Source organism: Arachis ipaensis, chromosome B6 (assembly GCF_059453495.1).
Source record: "Arachis ipaensis isolate K30076 ecotype BB chromosome B6, ASM5945349v1, whole genome shotgun sequence".
NCBI classification, from domain to species: Eukaryota; Viridiplantae; Streptophyta; class Magnoliopsida; order Fabales; family Fabaceae; genus Arachis; species Arachis ipaensis.
Genome location: NC_142441.1, coordinates 75,009,302 through 75,014,100, shown reverse-complemented (window position 1 = coordinate 75,014,100; position 4,799 = coordinate 75,009,302). Strand labels below are relative to the sequence as shown.

Here is a 4,799-nt window from a genome sequence, read left to right as displayed (position 1 = left end):
CTATGTTGATAAGGTAGTAGTCATCAGCTTGTTGATTTGTCCCCAACTGTTGGTAAATTAGCTGCACTTTATCTCCCTTTGAGAATCCTTCAGTTAGGATCTTTTTATTTCTCCACCCTCTTGGACCCTTTTTCTTGCTTTTCTTCCCCTTTCTTGATGATTTTTTCCTTTGACAGTGTGAGCTGTGTTTTAGAATCTATCTTCTCACTAGCTAACACCTCACTTCCTTATTGATTCTTCTCATCATTCGGTACAGTCTCATTCTCCTCTTGGCCTACCTTGCTGCTTGTCTCTTGCTTTGGAGGAGGATTAATGAGTGTCTTGTTGATTTCTTTCTTCCACTACAAGTCTTTTTTGTCAGCTTCCATGCATTCTTCATTTTCATTATTATGCTGTGCTTCTGGAAAGACATTCAGAGTAATGCTTTCATCATGTATCCTTAGAGTCAGCTCTCCTTGTTTAACATCTATAATGGCTCTTGTTTTGGCCAAGAAGGGTCTTCCCAAGATAATAGATTCATTTCCTTCTTCTCCTAGATCCAGGATCACAAAGTCTGCAGGGAATATGAACTTATCCACCTTGACCAAAAGGTTTTCAATTACTCCTTTGGGAAACACCAATGATTTGTCCACGAGCTCTAGTGACATCTGTGTGGGCTTTACCTCCTCTATGCATAGCTTTCTCATCATAGAATAAGGGATTAAGTTGATGCTGGCCCCTAAGTCATACAGTGCCCGTTTTATGGTTATATTACCAATGGTGCAAGGTAAGAAAAAGCTCCCAGGATCTTTGAGCTTTGGTGGGAGACCTCTTTGAATTATAGCACTACACTCTTGTGTGAGCATAATGGTCTCCTTCTCATGCCAGCTTCTCTTTTTGTTAATGAGTTCCTTCAAGAATTTTGCATATAGAGGCATCTGCTCTAATGCTTTAGCCAGGGGGATATTGATCTCCAACTTCTTGAAGACTTCAAGGAACATGGGGAAGTGTTGATCCTTGGTTTTCTTGTTGAACCTCTGAGGATATGGCAAGGCGGGTGTGAAAGCCTTCACTACCTGCTTTTGCTCTTGAGATGGTTCCTCCATTACTTGCTTCCCTTTCTTTGGATCTTGTGGCTAGTCATCTTTTTATCTAGGCTTCTCTTGAGCTTGTTTGCTTGCTGTCATCCCTTCCTTGTTGCTAGCTTCACTATGCTTGCTGCTAGCTTTATCATTGTCCATAGGCCTCTTGTTATCTTCTTTGTTACTCACCAAGATTTTTTCACTCCTCAGTTGGATGGCTTTGCATTCCTCTTTAGGATTTGGAATGGTATCACTTGGGAGTGAGCTTGTTGGTCTTTCAATTACAACTTGCTTGGACAATTGTCCCATCTGCCTCTCCAGGTTTCTTATTGAGGCTTCCTAATTCTTGCTTGTTATTTATTGGTTCTTCAGCATCTTTTCTATAAACATCTCCAAGTTGGAGATTCTTTGAGTGTCTTGTGATGCTTGTGGTGGGTTATGAGATGTTGAAGGTTGATGGTACGTATTTTGGTTAGCGGTTTGGTTATTGGGTGGATAGTAGCTGAAATTTGGGTGGTTGTTTTGGGGTTTTCTATATGGATTGGGGTTAGTATTTTGCTGGTTGTGGTTGTTGTTTCTTGAGTTATTTTGGTTTGAATTTCTTTGCCATGGTTTCTGGTTTTGAGTGTGGTTATCTCCTCATCTTAGGTTTGGATGGTTCTTGCAGGATGGATTGTAGGTGTCACCATAAACCTCATTTTGGCCTGAGCCTTGGTTGTTCACATATTGAATTTGTTCTTGCTGCTGATCTTCTTGACTATCTTCATTTTGCCCCCATGTGGTTGATGGTTGGCTTGTGTTCACTGCTGCAACTTAGAGGCTATCAATCCTTTTAGCCATTTGCTCAAATTATTGTCGGATTTGCTGCTGCATTATCTTGTGTTGAGCTAGGATTGTGTCTACTCCTTCCAACTCTAGCACTCCTTTCCTTTGTGATGGTTGCCGTTGTCTCTGATGGCCAAAGAAGTATTGATTATTTGCCACCATATCAATGAGGTTTTCAGCCTCCTCTGCTGTCTTCATCAATTGTAAAGAGCCTCATATTGAATGATCTAGTGCTTCCTGAGCCTTCATAGTCAAACCTTCATAGAAATTTTGAAGGACGTCTCATTCATTAAACATCTCAGGGGGACATTTTCTAATCAGGGCCTTGTACCTCTCCCATGCCTCATAGAGAGATTCAGCATCCATTTGTGTGAAGGTTTGCACCTCAGTCTTGAGCCTGATGATCCTTTGAGGGGGTAGAACTTGGCCAAAAATTTATTTACTAGATCCTCCTAGCTAGTGATGCTTCCTTGTGGAAAAGTTTCAAGCCATTGAGCAGCTTTGTCCCTCAATGAGAATGGAAACAGCAGCAATTTGTATGTTTCTGGATGCACACCATTGGACTTCACTGTGTCACAAATTCTCAAAAAGAAAGATAAGTGTTAGTTTGGATCCTCCAAAGGGCTTCCTCTATATGAGCAATTGTTCTGTACCAATGTGATGAGCTGGGGCTTCAATTCAAAGTTATTTGCATTGACATTTGGGGTAAGGAAGCTACTCCCACAATGCCTTGGATTAGCAAATGTGTATGAAGCCAATACTCTCCTTTGTGGTTGACCATTGTTGTTGGCCATTCCCACTGGTGGATTTGTTGGATTTGTGGAGTATTCCTCCATTTCATGAAATTATTCTTCAAAAAGCTCTTCCTCTCCAATAATTCCTTTCCCTCTCGCTTCTCTTCTTATCCTTTGGAGAGTTCTTTCGTCAGCTTCACAGAAAGTAGGGGTCTCCCTCCTTACCTCTGTCATAAAACCACAACAACAAGAAACACAAGAGTACTTTGTAGCTTGAGTGTAGTGAGAGTTAGTAGAGACAAAGTCTCAAATAGTTAGTGTGCTAGTTAAAAACAAAGAAATTAAACAAAAATAAAGAAAAAGTGCTTAATCTAGACCACCACCTTACTTAATCATTGTCAAGCTAATCAATCCCCGGCAACGGCGCCAAAAACTTCATGGGTTGAAAACAGATTTCCAACACCTAAAACTCACCGGCAAGTGTACCGGGTCGTATCAAGTAGTAATTACTCACAAGAGTGAGGTTGATCCCACAGGGATTGAAGGATTGAGCAATTTTAGTTAGGTGGTTGATTTAGTTAAGCAAACAGTTGATGATTTGAGTGAATTGTAACCAACAGAAGCTAAATTGCATGAAATTAAAGGGAAAAGGAAAATTGACAGTAAATTAAAGGGCAGAAGAAGTAAAATAGCTGAATCTTAAAGAGAAGCGCTGGATTAGGCTGCAGTAGTAGGCTGCTAGCAGTAGGAGTAGGAGTAGGAGTAGAATAGAAGGCTCTCTTTAATACACTTTTTCTTTTCTGCACTTTACATTTCTTCTGTACTGAATTCAGTTTGATTTTAATGAAATTTTCAATTCCTGCAATTCTCTTATGCAATTTTACTTTCTTCCAAATTAACATCTCTATTCATGTTGATCTTGATTTATATTTCTAAAATTTAGATTTCTTGCAGGTGTTCTAGAGTGATGATCCATTAAACCCCAATTCATTAGGGGGAGGAGCTCTATTTTAATTCATATGATTACATGAACATCTACTTCTTCTCAATTCATTTGGATAGCTAAGAAATAACTTCTGTTTTGATTGAGGTGCATTCACTCCAGAAGGAGGTTTGAATCTATGAATTTCCATGTGAGCCTCAGAAGGGGAATCATGGAAATTAGAACTGAAGCTCTGTTTCTCACAGCTCTCTTGATCAACACCATTCGGGAGGAATTGAGATCTTGAGAGTACGTGTGGCTTATGGATGAGAGAGTATACTTAAGCTCTTCTCATGACAATTAGATCAAGAAATTGACAACATTGATTGTGATTAGAGAGATCGGATTGCCAAGGAATCAGGATCCAATCAATCTCAATCCGCCATAGATCTATTCATATGATTGTGAAAGAAGTTGAGACCCATTTGATTCATTGTGGACTATGATACCTCCAATCCCTGATGAATCTTTCTCTCTGTTATTTCTATTCCATTTAATTTCCCAGCACCCAGTCCCTTTACATTTGATGCAATTTAAGTTTCTTGCTCTTTAAGTTTCTGTCAATTTACTTTCTACAATTTATATTCTCTGCAATTTACATTCTGTTAGTTCACTTTTACTCAATTCACCACTGTTAGCTTGACTAGACTAATCACCTCACTAAAGTTACTTGATCCATCAATCCTCGTGGGATCAACCTCACTCCTTTGAGTTTTTACTACTTAATGCGACCCGGTATACTTGCCGATTAGTTTGTGTGGAATCATTTTTTCCCCATCATGTTTTTGGCGCCGTTGCCGGGGATTGATTTAGATCGACAATGATTAAGTGGGTGAGAAGTCTAGATTAAGCATTTTCTTTGTTTTTGTTCTTTTAATTTTCTTTTTTCTACTGAAACCAAGGTGTTTGTGTTATTGCCTCACAAAGCAAATCTCATATGCGACATAAACTTCAATTTTCACTGGTGATGTCTTTTACAAAATTCAAATGGAGTTCAACTCATCTTTTGGTCAAACAAATTTCATGGGATATTACCCACCAGCACAATATGATTCAATTCATTATCCTAATGATGGCTGGGAGTATCACCAAGAACTAATAGATTCTGAGCAACCCAATCAACGGGGATATGCTTCAGAACCAACAGATGAGCAAGACAATTTCATGAGATATTGCCCAACACCACAAAATGATTCA

General features: G+C 39.3%; 1 protein-coding gene across 1 annotated transcript; it reads right to left on the bottom strand.

Annotated features, from left to right (window-relative positions):
- Positions 1 to 341: 341 nt before the first annotated feature.
- Positions 342 to 1,085, bottom strand: LOC148561383 (uncharacterized). Its single transcript, XM_088490752.1, has 2 exons — positions 809 to 1,085; positions 342 to 718 (listed from the first exon to the last, which is right to left on the bottom strand). Exons 1-2 carry the CDS (start codon positions 1,083 to 1,085, stop codon positions 342 to 344), a joined length of 654 nt encoding a protein of 217 aa, XP_088346878.1.
- Positions 1,086 to 4,799: the final 3,714 nt, after the last annotated feature.

Excerpts from the sequence above, each read along its gene's own strand:
- LOC148561383 (XM_088490752.1), bottom strand. The coding sequence starts at position 1,085 with ATGGAGGAACCATCTCAAGAGCAAAAGCAGGTAGTGAAGGCTTTCACA. Across the intron at positions 719-808 it reads TAGTGCTATAATTCAAAGAG|GGGCCAGCATCAACTTAATC; the intron begins GTCTCCCACCAA and ends TGTATGACTTAG.